At 42.3% G+C, this 15,563-nt stretch overlaps 1 protein-coding gene across 2 annotated transcripts in view; it reads left to right on the top strand.

The window, feature by feature from the left end:
- Positions 1-13,610, top strand: part of PRICKLE2 (prickle planar cell polarity protein 2) — an 87,069-nt gene extending 73,459 nt beyond the window's left edge. For both annotated transcript variants that reach the window (XM_053469349.1, XM_053469350.1), the window contains 5 exons: positions 31-168; positions 1,056-1,259; positions 2,490-2,676; positions 5,219-6,070; positions 12,170-13,610. In XM_053469349.1, the coding sequence (XP_053325324.1) occupies positions 31-168; positions 1,056-1,259; positions 2,490-2,676; positions 5,219-6,070; positions 12,170-13,041 (2,253 nt within the window). In that variant the 3' untranslated portion in view covers positions 13,042-13,610. The remainder of the gene's footprint in view (positions 1-30; positions 169-1,055; positions 1,260-2,489; positions 2,677-5,218; positions 6,071-12,169) is intronic.
- Positions 13,611-15,563: the final 1,953 nt, after the last annotated feature.

Raw genomic sequence — 15,563 nt, 5'->3', positions numbered from 1 at the left:
TTTAATGAACCGGAGCTTTCTTTTGTTTAGGTTCGGTACTGCAATTCATTAGACGAAGAAGAAAAAAGAGAGTTAAAGCTCTTCAGCAACCAAAGAAAACGGGAGAATTTGGGAAGAGGAAACGTCAGACCTTTTCCAGTGACGATGACGGGGGCGATTTGCGAACAGGTAACTTTAGAATGTTGAGCGATCTGATTTTTATAGCCGGAGCGAAAGCCGGTCTTGGATGGTGGTTTAATCTGGAAATAAGTGACTATTTCATTGGCACGTCCGGGAGAAGATATTAAACTCTTAAACCACCACCGTCTAGACATAGCCGTGAAAAGGAAGAAGTGCTTAAATCTGCATTATTTGTCAGTTAAGTGGCCGGCAATATCTCTCTCTTTTTTGTCATTTTTAAGAGCAGAACTTAAAAACACTGCGTTCTCCCAACTCCACGCCAAATCTTTATTTCATAACACAATCACAATTTCCTCTCCGCATTGCATGGCAAGCAAATTCACAATGGCTGCTTGCGGTTAATAAATTGAAATGAATAAAACTCCCGAAATGAATCGTGGTTTGTCATAGACCCAAAAAGCGCGGGGCATCTTGGTCCCTTTTTACAATAGGTTTTATTTTGGTTTCTCAGATGAAGACGAGATTCATTTTTACCGAACGCTTTATATTTTCAGATTTTGTCCGATACAAAAACAAAAAAACAGTCTTGGTTGTCTGGACCTTCTGACCATTGATGAACCTGGTAGGGCTTCCACCATAACCCAAAGGAGAAGTCACTGGAGAATCTGCTTGTTAGATCACGTTAATGTTTTGTCCTGAGTTATCAAACCTGGGTCGTACTCAAGTTATCTGTCCGGTACGAGCCAAGGTGGAGAAATAGAACTCTTTGGATGGCCGTAGATACGTTTATAGAGAGCCACCGATTTGAGACTCTACGTAGGATTATTTCTTACTGGGCATGTGTGTGTTTTTTGTCATTGTAGCAAAAGAATTGATATTGTGTGTATGGCGTCCATATATCTAGGTAACGTTTTCCTTTTCTTATGAAATAACAGTGTGGCGGTCAGATCAACGGAGGGGACATCGCTGTCTTTGCGTCCCGGGCAGGGCATGGCGTCTGCTGGCATCCTCAGTGTTTTGTGTGCAGCATTTGCAACGAGCTCCTCGTCGACCTCATTTATTTCTACCAAGATGGAAAGATTTACTGTGGCAGACACCACGCTGAGTGCCTGAAACCTCGCTGCGCGGCGTGTGACGAGGTAAGAGCCGCCGATTAGCCTAATTGCGGTGAATCTACAGCCCTGCAAACTGTCAGCTCCTCTGGGGGGGTCTTTAAGGCGACAAACAGATAGTCAGTGGGAACCTCACCTGCTTAAATGGGGATTGAACCTCTTGTAGGCTACGATTTTCTTTATCAACAATTTTATCTACATTGGTTATTAACATCTCGATATATACGGAACCTATAGCTATGGAAGGTATACTAGGGAAGACTCCTGATTTGGATGGGGGTCTTTAGTTTGTCTTAATGTAGCCAGCCAACGGCGGATGGAATCCATACCACGTTCTCTCTCATTGGCTGCCCAGTGTTCTATTCTGTAACACTGACGGGGATATAGACGCTTGAGCGTGATCTTTTATCTATTAATTGTTACCTGGAATGGTATTGGTAAGCTAAGGAGTCTACCCCAGCCAGAAGCCAATGAGTCCCAACCAGAAGCGTTGCAGCCATATTTCTAAGGTTTATCCACCCGCCAGTATTAATCGGTGGATTGGTAGTTGAGACGCTGCCGTGTTGCGTGGGTTCCCAGAGTTCACAGTTTACATACGTGTTCTGGAACATATCGCTGTCGGTATGCGCCCTGTTGATCATCACACCTTTTTTATAACTAGACGGAAGGAACCGTAGTGCAAAGAATCCCACATCACGGGAAAGCGAGATTACGCCGGGCCTCGGGGAGACGTGTCATATTGAATGTGTGTTTTTTTTTTCTGCAGTTTAATCTTAAAACTCCGGGGGCGAGGGTGTAATGTATTTTCCACGGACTGATTTTGCGCGCAGGGGCCTAGAAAACATTTTCTTTCATGGAAGTCGTAATATCATTTGCCAGGTTATTAAAAAAATTGAATGACACCTAATACGAGCAGAACGTGAACATTTTACTAACGCCTAAATACATTTTTAGAATTTAACGGTAATAAGTGGGAATAATCACAAATTTTAAAAAATTCCTTTAAAATTGAGGTGACTTTTTTTTTTTTTTTTTTTTTTTAAATATATATATATGATCATAAAAAAACAATATATAATCATGACTTATTTTATAATGAGAATTCGTAGTCCGCAGCACTAGGGAGTAAGCAACATTGGTTCCCATGGCGACCGCTTCCTATTTAGAACCTTTTGTACATATGGTCCATATTGTTGATCTATTTGGATACGCAGACATGAAAAGATTTGTACTAAAACCCCCTTTCTCTGCTGTAAGATTATATTTGCAGACGAGTGCACGGAGGCGGAGGGGAGGCACTGGCACATGAAGCATTTCTGTTGTTTTGAATGTGAAACCGTCCTCGGCGGTCAGCGCTACATTATGAAGGAAGGGCGGCCATACTGCTGTAACTGCTTTGAATCATTGTATGCCGAGTATTGCGACACGTGTGCCCAACATATAGGTAAGCGTTGCTTTTTTATTAACGTCGTTTTCAGAGAGCTTCATGGAGAATGGACCTTGGGATCTTGGGAGGAAATGGAGAAATTATTCCTAAATGTTCTAGACTGAAAAGATATGGCGTAGATCTTCTGGAATGTCCTTGGTCTTCTTAAAAACAAGAGATGGGGATAATGTCCCAACTCAACACGAAAAGAAGGAACCTATAACTAGCCTTCGGTCCTTCTTATCTGGTGCATGTTCTCCAAGCTTGGGGCCGGGTGTTTTGAGTCAGGAGCCCGCAAGTAAAGGTGCTAAATGCATCTGTTCTAGAACATGTTCTAGACATAGGTCATCATGTGACCGCTAGGCTCGGAGTGGCCATCTCACCCACACCAGGCAAACGGCACGTGGACCGCTGGCTGACAGTCGTCAGCCGGCCACCAGCCTTAAAGCCACAGGACTATCTCGTCATCGCCAGTTGACCACAGGGATCTTTCTTGTCTCTGTAGAAATTTAGCAACATTTTGCTTACAGTTTAGATATTAGATTATAAACTCATACCTCCCGATTTATACCCCTACTGAATTGGGACATGGGGGGGGTACAATGTCACTCAAACTGGCAGCATACAATTCCTCACCCAGACAGCGGAGAATGAAATCGGGGCCCCCAGGATTCTGGTTCCGAATCCTGCTGTCCCGCTGAGCTCTACCTCTGTCTGCGCTCGGTGGGACAGCAGGATAGAATGGCGAAATCGGGACTGGTCTGCGCAAAGCAGGAAAGTTGGGAGGCATGTTGATTAAATATTTCCATTAATGTAAAGTAGAAAGTTTTTCTGGATATAATATAAAATGTATCTGTATCCTTTATCGTATCTTTAAATTGTATCTGAAATCCAACTTTCCGCAAGCTCTACTATAGGCAGAATCTCGTGAATTGCTGCGAAAGTGTATTTTTTTATATATATAACCCAAAAATGTCCCAGAAGCCAAAAATTGTACTGGAAGTTTGCCCCAGCCGGAGACAACGCAGATCCTTCGAATTTCCAGCCAATAAAGGAGAATCACAGCCAATATCCCCACGGCCGTTATTTTAACTCCGTAGAAACCAGCAGAGCGTCCGACGACGCGATAGAACGCTTCGAAAACAAAGGAGGTGGTAAACGCGGAATAAATGAGATTTATAAGAGCCGGCTCTTTTTAAATCATTAATACCGACTGCTCCGCAGTTACCCCGTTGCCAGGGGAAAGTATTATGTGGTACTGAATACATTATCGTTCCGGATAACTCTCCGCAGCTCGGAGGTTCTATAAATAAATTGTGATGTGCTGGTTGCTAAGGCAACATTGCATCTTAAACAGATATAAAATTGTATAAATCTGTGGGGGGTGCAGAGATGAGGTCCATAATCTTTGGCCTGATTCATTCTTTATTGCGGGCCTCAATGCATCATTTTGGTTTAGATAAGCTTGTAGAAGGGTGGTGGATACATGGAATGGCCTCCCAGCAGAGGTGGTAGGGGGTAATACAGTGAGGGTATTAAACATGCATGGGATAGGCATATGGCTCGTGAATCTAAGACAACACCAACGACTGATTAAGGTTTGAGTCGTTACAGCAGGACTAGACGGGGCCGAACGGGGCTAAATCATGTAGGTGACCTGAAAGTGGAACTTTTTTGAGGGGCCATCAACGAATCTTATGGAAAGAAGTGTTGGAGAGCCACAGAAGAAAAGTTGAAAGTTTGGCAATTCCAGAAGGCAAATAGAAGATCTGATCTGTGACCCTGAAATCCACCGATGATAAAAGAGATCTCCGTGTTTGAAGTTTTCTTTCATATAAACTGAGCTTAAATTGAACAAAAAAAATATCTAAGCTGGGTGATCGTGACCATATCCGTGATTTATCAACATTATGATTGTGATGCATTCTCTTACAGTAACAATGTAACCATGATCATAACATAAATTCGACATCGGGAAGCGGGGGATACACCGGTAATCACGGACCCTTTGGTCTTGTATACTTGTGTTGTCCTTGGAAGGAGGTTGAGAGAGTACGATGTGTGTATATATATATATACAGGACAAATAGAAATCGGGTGGCCCACCCAGCCAGCGTCTCCCATACTTACCGAGAGTATAAACGCTCTTTGATCCGGTGTCCCTCCCCGTAAACAATAACTTCTCGCCATTCCCACCTCCGGCCGTTCTGTTGTTGACTTTTCTTTTGAAAAGAGACACTTTGCCATATGTGTTTCTGGAAGTCTCATTTACATCCCAACTTTGCTTGGATTTATTGGCGGGGTAAAGAGTTTGAACTTGTGTCTCCGAACATATGGCCAGCTGAGGAATGAGCCAATTTTACCAAGCCATAGTATAAATCAGAGGGATCGATCGCCCATCTCTGGTTGGGTTTTTTTTGTGGGTTCGTAATCAAGATAACCGAGATAATGTGCGTTAAACAGAAACCAATGGGTAATCTGGATATTACTTTTTTGTGTTGTGGTTTTAAATGTGATTTTTAAGCTTCTCTTGCATGACCTCTCCTTCTCCCTCTCGCAGGTATTGACCAAGGTCAGATGACATACGATGGCCAGCACTGGCACGCAACCGAGAACTGTTTTTGCTGCGCTCATTGTAAGAAGTCTCTGCTGGGACGTCCCTTTTTACCCAAGCAGGGGCAGATATTTTGTTCCAGAGCGTGTAGCTCAGGCGACGATCCAAACGGGTCGGACTCTTCTGATTCCGCCTTTCAGAACGCGAGGGCGAAAGAATCTAGACGTAGCGCAAAAATTGGCAAGAACAAGGCCAAGTTGGAAGAGGGCAACATGAAACAGTGCGGCCCGTTACACGCGGCCGCCAATCGGCATTCCACCGACGTGGATCCCCTGTCTTTGCAGATGGATTTACTAAGCGTCTCGAGTCAAAACCCAAGCCTGAACAGGGATCAGTTATGGAGGAGCAGAGATGAACTCTACCATTACGGTAATAAGATTGAAAGAAGCCAGTCGCAAAGCCCTTTGCAGCTACTCAGCCAGTGTAACATTAGGACTTCTTACAACAGCCCTCACGGAGCCGGCGCCCAACCCGATATGTGGGCAAAACATTTCAACAACCAGAAAAGAAGTCTGTCCATGATGGGGCAGAGCGAGAGCTTCTCCCAGGACAGCAGAGAGGATTATTACCAAGGGCGGCTCAGGCAACAGGAAAGCTTCAGCGACGCGTCCAACCACAGCTTCAACGAGGCCAGATCAAGCCTCCGGGTTCCGAAATTTGAAGACGCGAAGGGGATGAACGCCCAGCAGTGTCGAAGCAGGCATCCCATCAACGCACTTAAATTCCCCGAAGGATTAACCCCAACAGAACAAACGCCTAGAGGCTCGATGGAATCTCTTGCTCTCTCTAACGTCACAGGTAACACTCAATAACTTGCAAATGTTCTTATCAAACGTTATATGCACGCTGGTCTCCAGCTCCTTCATAATTGTAATTGTACTAATTTTGCTCAGGGAAGGGATTGTCCATCACCTTTCTGCATTTAAATATGTATAACAATGACCAAGTCCGGCGACAACCTGGAGCTCTTCAAGTTCTCTTCTAGAATAAAATAGCAATTGCCTGTAATAGAATCTCTGCCATAGATACAATTATTCTTAACCCGTCAAAAAAAGAAAAGCCATTAGGAACATACTTAGAACTCTATATTTTCTGTACTTTTCGTCGTAAGTTGGCCGTTTTCAACTGGAATGAACTTCTGTCCTAATTTGACTCCGTTGCAAATCTTCTGCTTTAGAAGATAATGAAAGTGGAGGAATGGTCTCGTGTAGCATCTGTGCATCTGTTACACTCAGGCAGACAAAAGGTTTAAGGTCGCTTTTAGAAAAGACGTGCCAAGTATGTTTCAATTCCTGTGGATATTTACTTTCCTTTATTTTGCTTTGCAATCAAGTTTTGTTTGGAGAGCGGAATGCGGATCGAAAAATAAAGCCGTCGCATTCGATTTTCTCGAGCAGGTTCTACGAGGACACCCAAGAATATAATTTAAAACTGGTTCTCGGAGACTTAGTACTACGATGTATCCGCTAATTAGAAACATTAGACCGTTAGAGTGTCGTCCCTGCGAGAGTCAACAATTAACCGTACAGAATCTCCACATTTATATAATGATATGACCCGGCCATATAGTTCATTGTCCCGGTGATGCTGAAAAAGGGCCAAGTGTCACATCCCTGTTAGTATGTTTACCCCAAAACCTTTCTGATCTGCTTTATTGTCTTTGAAAATGGGAATTATTCCTTATTGACGCCGAGATTGGCTTGGTCTGTGGAATAACCAATGGAATTCCACGAACTAATCTGAAATATTGTAACAAAGGACCCTGACCTCCCTCAAACACATCTATTAAACAGAATAGAAGAACCTTTCTTTCTGGATCTTAATGGTGATAATTGTTGGCCTTATTTGCATGCTCCTACCCAGAATCCCTTGTGGTTGTGGCAGCACCATGAGATTTCTGAGGGATAAACAAGCCTTCTGGCTTGTCTGGTGTCTGTGGATGAGTGTTTAATAATAATAATACTTCTACTACCCCCTGGGTCTTAATGTAAAGATTTATTTGTAACGAAGGCGACGCCACCTTCCTCTTCCTTGATGAGACTTTTCAAGTTATTCTAGCTTCACTCAGTCCGATCCCAGAGAGCCGGCTTAACCTTAAATATATTTCTATAAATGTATCATATGAAACATAAACTGTCTGAACATGATGGGCGACACACAGGTATGTTCAATGGTTGAAGACAATATCTTGAGGTCCATCACACAGAGGGCATTCCATTTGTTTTTTTATTGAAAGGTTTTTTTTTTTCTTACATTTCTTAGAAGAAGGCTTTGTGTTTTAGTTTTCAGTTAATCCTATCGTATAATATTTCAAAAATATTTTAAAAAGCAGCTTAGTAAATATGTCACCTTGAAGAAAGTCCTTGAAAGGTTTCTGCATCATTCCTTTACTCGTCCGTAACCTGGCAGGGCTAGGTTTTTGTATCCCCCCCCCCCCAAAGAAGTCTTCATTCACGGCATATAGAGCATCAGAGGTTACATATGTGTAGCCTCACCTATACTATAATTGTAGCTGCATAAGCAGGGGACATGTTTGGCCCACCTTGGCTGTTCTTTGGCAATAAGCTTAACTTAAGGTTTTAATCGCCAGATGACATCATTGTTTTACTATGGTCAGACTTTCCAAGCTATGGTGTAGGCACAGTGCCTCTATCACTGGAACACTGGAGAACTTGGCAACTGCATTTAATGGTCTGTCGATAGCATTTATCCGATTTTATTAACGTTACACAATAAAAAAAAAAAAACATACAAGAACATACAAGTACAGATGAAAAATCACTATTTTTTTAATTTTTTTTATTAATGAGCCGTTTTGGCTCCAAACCCAACCAACAAAGCCCTAAAAACCTTCAGCAGAAAAACATTTTTGTGTTGGATACGTCCCCATAAGCAACGCAACATTTTCCTTGACGTCGTTGAGCTCCTATAATGTACTTTTTATTAATTTGCTAGGATTTAGTTTTGATTTTCCAAAAACTCAAACCTAAAGAAGCAAGAATCGTTCCGATGACACGCTTCATAGATTGGAAACATAGAAGTTTTTTTTCGTTTCGTCCCGATAAACCGCGCTTGGAGGCCGCTTTTTAAATGAATTCCAACCCTTTCACCTAATAAATAATAGTTGGAACAACAATGAGTTGTTCGTGTAACCAGCGGGAAAATTGGACCTCACAGAATGTTCATTTTTTTCTCTAAGCGTTTAAAAGTTCAAAGTGGAGCTCGGAGCTTCCCAACTATTTCTATTGACGTTTCCGAGTGCGTAAAATCCTCAAACGGCATCTCTGAAACCCATACCAACTAATAACCATTAACGGGTTGCTGGTGGATTAGAACATTGAAACACTTTAACCATCCATCATTTCTGCCAAAGATGGATACTTTGTGACCGGCTGTACCTGGGGCGAAACATTCCATTAGAGGTGACTTTATGAGCTATTTCCAGCTTTTTTTAAGTAAAACTCTCTAAAAGATAATCACAATAAGCTATCTGCGCGGTGTTTTGCCATTGTTATCGCGGTCCGTTATTATGCGTCGTGGTGCGGTGGAGTTCCAGGGTGTAGATACGGAAGAGGAGAAAAGAGGGACAAAGAGATTTGGAACTCAGAATTGGTAATTTGGAGTTCAGCCCCCGAGGAACATCATTTCACTCATTTCAAAGATCTCAAAATCTTCATTAAATCCAACAAGTGGCATTGTGAGTGAATGACCGATGTTTTTAGAATCATCCTGAAGACCTCACTGGCATCTGATACACTTGAGTAAAAAACACATAGTATAAAATTTATTAAAATGCTGATTGCAGGATAAATACATTTTTGTGACATAAGTAAAAGTGTTTTGGGGTATTTGTGGGACATCTGTGATGAAAAATAATGCAGCCCGTGATGAGGGATATCAGGAGGTTCTTTCGACTCGAGAGATTTTATTCACAGCCGTGTTCGTGAGGCTTTAGAACAAGGAGCTGAACTGCATCAGGAATGACTTATCTCTGTTTTGGATTGAAATCAGATGATTCCTGATGCTCCGACGCGCCGCAAGAACATTTTTGGATTAAAACCAACTGAAAGAATTTTTATTGTGGAAGGAAAATAAGTCTCAGAGCCCTGGATCCTTATATCAGTCTTTGTAAGCTGTGCATGCGTACCGTACGGCCTCGTCAAGGCTGAGTCTCTTCTCTCCTGTCTTTGTGTCCTTCTTAGTTATTAGTAAATAAAAATGAGTTCCATAAATAGTTAACGATAAGTCTTTAAGATGCTTAAAAGGTCTTAGTAAAGCCCTGGCCGCCATCTTGTATTTGGTTATGCCTCCCAAAAAATGTTCCTGTTTGGCCACTGGAAATGTTGGAGGGTATGTTTTTTGGAAGTGTTACGCTGCTAAAAATGGAATCCGTGTCACCATCTCAAAGTAGACAGATGAGGGGGCCCAAGGAACTGCTCAATGGTTGGAAAATGTACCCAGGGGAGATACGACCGAAACATTCTATTTCCGTTGGCATTCCATATGAGCAAAGATGAGGCAGTTTCTGAGAATGCAGGCCAAACAGGGATGCCAAAAGTTACTTATTTCATGTTACTGAGAGGGTGGTAGACAAGTAGAACAGCCTCCCAGCAGAAGTAGTCAGTACAGTGAGGGGATTTCAACACGCACGGGGTAGACATACGGCTCCTGAATCTAAGACGAGAACAACAACTGATTAAGGTTCGAGTCTTTACAGCAGGTAAATTGGGAAGACTAGAAAGGTCCATGTTTCTATGTTAATCTAAGCATGTTCTGGATAAAAAAAAATTATACAGCATGGCTTCAGCTTGTAAAGTAGCTAAAATGAAGTAATTGTTGGCTTGTCGATACTGTTTTTGGGGGATATGCATCGTTGACCGGCCCTTCATAAATCCCTGCCAAGGAAGAATATGTTGCAGGGCTCTCACTGCAGAAGTTAAAAGGGACGATGATTAGTCAAAGCCATAAGACTTTGTTTGAAGGACTGGGTTGTTGATTAGTATTAGTTTAGTCTCTGCAAACGGGTAGAACAACCGATTATGGGGAAAAACAAAAGAAAAAGGCTACTCCACATTCCTCCCATGATGACTACAGGGGGCAATTCAACTGAGCCTAGGACAAGTGTTTGTTCAGGGCTATGTTTGTAGTTTACAGTTGTTGCGATGTGTATTTAAATCATATCTGAGCAGGGAAGTTGTATTTCCTTCATTGTTGGGGATCAGGCATTTTCCATTCATATGTTTCATCGTCAACCATGAAAATAGAAAAATTGGAACCAGCTTTAAGATCAGAAACATCTGTTTATTTCTTCCATTTGTGATTTGGCGGTATTACAGAATATCATTAAACAAATCCTTCTGTCTGATGGTCCCCTGTAATAGACGTTTCCCTGGGGTCGAAGTCGATTCAGGGTTAACTCAGCTGACCGGGGTCGGCGTCAGTCAACCTCCCTTGCGTGCGAACACAAAGCAACCGGCAAATTCACTAATTCTCGCGAATACACGCAACCTTAACATGTGTAAATTGCAGATGAGTGCTAGGCATTTGAATCGGAACTCGCATGTTCTCGCCTGCAACTTGCAAAATATTTTTTTTTTACTCAAATGCAAAAATAACTTTAATGTAGTGGGGATTATGTGTGATGAGATAGAGGTAATTCCCCTTTGGAGAGGGATAGAACCCAATTATACCTCCTATTTCATTTACGTTAAGAGTGTTTAAAGATTATAAAATAAACATAGCACAGAGGTCATCCCACATCTCCCCTAATGCCCCATATTCTGTGTCAGTTGAAGCAAGGGAGGTTAAAAAAAACCCACCTGTTCCCCTGTGCCTTGGAGAAGAATGGAGCTCTTAATTTAAAGAGCTTCAAAAATTTACCAGCACCCGTTGTTAGCCCTGTAGACATGTCATGCAAGATGCCAAGTCCAGAGTACACTGTCAACATAGCTCTGCACTTACACCGTGTTACCCATAATGAGGGATGTCGGTGTATGTGAGGATAGGCTGTTATGGTTTCACGGTGTAAGAATTCGGGCTCCTGGTTGATCCATTCTGTCCGCACCGTGATAACGAGGACAGGGACACATGATAGAAATATTTAGAAAAGCAAAGTGTCGGGTTTCGACGTGATGACACAATGGCGGGAGTTGCGTTAATGGCTTCTAATTAAAGGAACTCTGTGGTTTCTGCTCTTGGAGCATTAAGTATCGCTGACCTTCGCTCCGGGAAGTTCATCAGATACAAATTCCTCCCCCCTCTTGGGATTATTCACTAAACAATGAGTTTTGGGTGAGATTAAACATGAAAGCTTTAATTGCATTGCGTAGGCTCCAGGTGTCACTCGTCGGGGTTGGCCACTCATAACGCAGATACGCTCAGGGCTTTTTTATTTAAGTAAATTTGATTTCAGTGAACTCTGTATCGTTAATTACGTCCTCATTCTTTTCACTCCTCCTGCTAAGGCTGCCAGAACCAATCAGGATGCACTAAAGGGGAGGAGCATCTCACGGACACACAGAAAAGTTTATATATAGATTTTACTTATTTTCAAACTTCAGTCATACTTCTATGAAGAATAAATGTGGATTTTGCCTAGGAGGCATCATAACGTCGTCTCCCCCTCCCCCGATTTATTTTTATGATTTTCATTTAATAATATGTATATTTTTTTTACTGATGTATAGCTATAAGGTATTTTATGTTACAAAATAAGATGTAGGGGCCGCTATATTCACTTCAGCAATCAAGTGCTTTAATTGGTTATATTTTAAACAGCGGCTTGATTTGAAATATTTAATTGAGCAATCTATTTTTTGGGGGGTTATTGGGGGTTATAATTTTATAAGAATCATAGGATATGAATTTACTTCTCTTCTGTTTTTCTTTCTTCTCGAGGTGTTTCTGCGGATGGAGGCCCCAAACGCCAAGAGCATTTGTCTCGGTTTTCAATGCCAGATTTGAGCAAAGATTCCGGGATGAACGTGTCGGAAAAACTCAGCACCATGGGGACATTGAACTCTTCCTCTCAGTTCCGGAGCGTTGAGTCGGTCCGAAGTTTAGTCTCCGCGCAACAGTATCAAGACATGGCCCAAAACCTCAGTCTTACCAACCCGGGCAAGTATAGGGATCTTCCACCCCATGCGAGGCTGCATCACGGATACACGTTCGATGCGGGGATGTCCATGAACGAAATGCCTGCTCAGCCGAACGTTAAAATGACGCCAATGAGCGAGCGGACCAGGAGACGAAACCAGACTCGTGATAATGAGCAGCAGTACCGCCACCATCGTCAAAGGAGGTCAAGGCGCTCTCGTTCTGATAATGCCCTTCATTTGGCCACCGACCAGTGCAGTAAACTAAAAGAGAAACCATTGGTGAGGACCAGGGAGGACTACGAGCGATTCATGCAACAAAGGGGTGGAAGAGATCCAATGGATCAAGCCGTCAGACGGGAGATGTACAACCGGTATCAGAGAACCGCGTCAGACCTTGCTTTACAAAACCACCTTTGTGAAAGATGGGGGCCTCAGATGAATGAGTACGACTGGTGCTCCACGTGTTCCTCTTCTTCCGAATCAGACAACGAAGGCTACTTCTTAGGAGAACCAATCCCGCAACCCACCCGGCTCCGATACGTTACCAGCGAGGACCTTATACATCAGTACGGCCAATGTTCAGGCGGCATACCCAAGTCTTCCACCTTGGGCGGCCGGGGCCAACTACACAGCAGGAAACGTCGAAAAAGCAAAAACTGTATCATTTCATAGTGGGGTCGTCACACACGGCAATATCCACGGGCGGGAAATCCAAACGAATAACCCACGGACTTGCACTGCTCTCTATTTTATAGCGGAAAGAGTATTAAAGTAACGCGTACATCAAGCCCAAACGAGAGTTCATGATCCGATGGTAATTAGGTGAGATAAACAGTCACATCGGTTGATATAGTGAATATTGTATTTTAATAATTATTATTTTTTTTTTGCACATTTCACTTTAAAAACCTCAGTAGTTCAGTGCGCCAAAAAAAAAAATTAAAAAAAAAAAATACTGCCATGCTTCTGTCTAAATGAGAATATACTGTATGTTCTGGTTTGGAATGTATGCCGTACCCCGATATATATGCTGCTCACGTACCCCGATTTACGCTCCTATTCTTTTATTTTTTATTTTTTATTATTATTTCACGCTGATGTTCCCCTGTGTTTTAAGTTATTTATGCTCTCATTTGTAAATTGAATGTAAATGAAAGTTCCGATAAACTATTTTTGTATTTTGTAATATGGAAATGAGTTTCTATGTCCTAGGAATCTTAGCGGTAATTGGACCTGCATGCCTGGCTGGTGTTTTTTTTTTTTTTGTTGTTTTTTTTTTTTTTTCCTGTAATTTTTTTGTAATTTATACACTAGGGTATGTGGCTGTTTTTTATTTTTATTGGTTAAGCAATATGACAGACAAAGAAACAAACAAAAAAAAAACCTATGAACTAACAGTATTTTCTAGGCCATCCGGAGAAACCGTCGCTTGGCAGGTGTGATTTATGGAGTCTAGCACCTTATAGAAATATATATATATATATAATATGTGTTCGTACTCCTGTAAAAAAAAAAAAAAAAAGGTCATTATCGGCAACATAAGCCGTCAAGAACCCAAGACATTTAAAAAAAAAAAACGAATTTACCAAAGTACATTATTCAGCCGTAGTTTACTGAAAGTTTGACGTTTTAACTCAGGACTGTCCGGATGGAGGCCTGTTCTCGAGCAGGAATCCGCAGGATATACCGCTTCAACCCCCCCCAAAAAAATGTCCCTTTAAATTTAAATATTCTTTAATGAAGGCACTAAAATATACAAACAAAATTATTTTTTTAGCGTTCTCTTATTCTGTAGCTCCTTTAAGGAACAAGAACCGGACGTTCTAGATCCCGCAGATCCGATGTCATGATCAATAGTGGCTTTTTCCTTCTTCGGTGGAGAAGGCATGAATGTTAAAGTCGCTTTAATGAACGGAAAGTCATACCGGCGTATTTCCGTCTTCATTGTGGGGGGGGGGCACATAGTCCTCGTTGGCGACCCCCCCTCCCCAACCCATAAATACCAAACCAGGTCTGTATCGGGGGGAAAAAATGGGGCAAAAACCCGGTTTAGGATTTCATTTCATTTCTGTACAGTATCGTTACGATGTGAAATTTCTAGTAACTGTATAGAACGGGAAATGCCGGCGGTTGTGTGATTTCCGCATCATATTGTGAATTGTTATACGCGTCTGTGACTAGAGACAATTCCACCCGCTTTCATTTAACGCGCGAGTGAAGGAGCGCTCCGGTCGTCTCAGGCGGAGCAAAGGATACCGGATTCGCATCGGGGGGCGGACCGTACCCGGTTGTACTAAAAACAAACAAACAAACAAAAAAAAATCATATATTTTGCTTTAAATGCCTTGAACTGCGTTATCTTGTATCTGAAAGGTGTGCGACATCATTTGCTGTTCAGATGAAATTATTAAAGCATATTCATTGTCCTTGATAACAAGCGAACCGATGTCGAGTGTTTCTGTTACGAGTCATTATTTTCAACCCAGGCGTCATTAAAATGTTTTCAACCCAACACCCAGGGCAAGAGGGGGCAGCCTGCGACCCCTTCCGCTTCCTTCTACTTCCTGCAGCGGCTATGACATCACCAGAATCTCCAGCCCTGCTGCAGGCGCTGAGGCCTATGTACAGCGGCGACCCAAACAAATTCAGTGGATTTCCTTGCAGGTCACCGTAATATTTCCTCCCCAACGTATTCTTGTTACTCCAAATGACTCCCCGGTGGTACTTGTACATCTTGGGAAAACATTATTGAGAAAAGCTACTCAAATACTCAATAAGTCTCCCGATCTTCTTACCCAGTACTTATGTTTCACCGCTACTTTTTTAATAACCAATAGAACGCTTGTTCCTCTATTTATAACGCATTAGATATTGATAATGATTTCACGCTGACGTCCATGTTTGAGACCCTCGCCGTGTGACTGAATGCACGAAACTGGGATATGTCGGATTGTAATAAAATTGAGAAGGTCCCGTGGTCTCCATCTCCAAAATATACATTGTGAGATATCACAGATTACCGATTATCTGTCTGCCCCGTGCCCAGAATAGATAAATCCCAGGATCTTCAGCGAGAAGCGAGGCCAGGTAGTGCTACAGAGACGAGGGTTCACCTTATGATCAGGTGTAAGGAGGTATCTGACGCAACGCTGTAGACTTTCAACAGGTTTTTAAGATTTTTTTACACGATAAAC

This window comes from Spea bombifrons, chromosome 6 (genome assembly GCF_027358695.1).
Source record: "Spea bombifrons isolate aSpeBom1 chromosome 6, aSpeBom1.2.pri, whole genome shotgun sequence".
Lineage (NCBI taxonomy): Eukaryota > Metazoa > Chordata > Amphibia > Anura > Pelobatidae > Spea > Spea bombifrons.
The sequence above is the reverse complement of the archived record's forward strand: the minus strand, read 5'-3'. Positions and strand labels throughout refer to the sequence as shown.